General features: G+C 38.1%; 1 protein-coding gene across 1 annotated transcript; it reads left to right on the top strand.

The window, feature by feature from the left end:
* Positions 1 to 65: 65 nt before the first annotated feature.
* LOC105155311 (beta-glucosidase-like) lies at positions 66 to 979 on the top strand (the record flags this gene model as incomplete). Its single annotated transcript, XM_011071185.2, has 4 exons — positions 66 to 151; positions 233 to 596; positions 671 to 789; positions 862 to 979. Coding segments are annotated over exons 1-4 (687 nt in total), but the record flags the coding sequence as incomplete, so codon positions are not given.
* Between the last annotated feature and the right edge of the window lie 23 nt (positions 980 to 1002).

Below are 1002 nucleotides of genomic sequence, written 5' to 3'. Positions count from 1 at the left end.
TTTCTTATTTTCTCAAGTATTATAATGACGAAATATTAACATGAATTATATCACTTTGGTAAGGCATGACACCGTTTGTAACTCTCTTTCACTGGGATCTTCCAAATTGCTTACAACTGGAGTATGGTGGCATGTTAAGCGACCAAATAGTGTAAGTGACTATATTCGATTTTTGTTTCTTATGATGTTTTAAAAATGATATGTACTTAGTTTATATTTCAATGATGTGCAGGAAAGATTTTGTTGAGTTCGCAGAGCTATGCTTTCAAGAATTCGGTAATCGGGTGAAATTTTGGACAACATTCAACGAGCCATGGAGCTACGTAGTTCATGGATATACGCCTGGGGATGACTTCAGTGAAGACGACACTACAGGCGACAACTCAACAACCGTTCAACGTTCATCTCAAAGAGCTCGGATGCACCTTCCTCCTAATAGACTTTCTAGAAGAATAAGACGATTTGACTCCACAATCGAAACCACTAGGGACACTTGGTTCCCTGTGAATGATCCGGCCACAGATGCATATACTGCAGCAAGAAATTTGCTTCTTTGCCACTCAGCAGCAGTCCAATCGTATAGACAGAAATTTCAGGTATAAAACTTTTAATATGAATGAGAGTAATAGATAATTAGCCAACATTTTAATTTCAATTTCATTGTTTGCAGATGTATCAAAACGGCAAAATAGGAATAGTTCTCAACTCCAATTATCATTATGCTTTCGACAGTACTTCACAGGATGACCAAGATGCTGTTCAAAGAGCCTTTGATTTTATGTTAGGCTGGTAAGTCTGTATAAATCAAACATATATAGAGTCGTTGTGCACAAACACGTTGACTTCATTGTTTTGGTTCAGGTTTTTGGAACCTGTAATATATGGTCAATTTCCAGCAAGTATGTTGCAATACGCTGCGGGCAATATTGTGCCTTTCTCAGATGAGGAAAAGAAAGGGCTCGCGGGCTCGGTTGATTGGGTGGGTTTAAATTACTACACATC

The sequence above is a fragment of the Sesamum indicum genome, unplaced genomic scaffold (assembly GCF_000512975.1).
Source record: "Sesamum indicum cultivar Zhongzhi No. 13 unplaced genomic scaffold, S_indicum_v1.0 C01752, whole genome shotgun sequence".
NCBI lineage: Eukaryota > Viridiplantae > Streptophyta > Magnoliopsida > Lamiales > Pedaliaceae > Sesamum > Sesamum indicum.
Note: the sequence above shows the minus strand (reverse complement) of the source record. Positions and strands in the feature narration are given on the sequence as shown.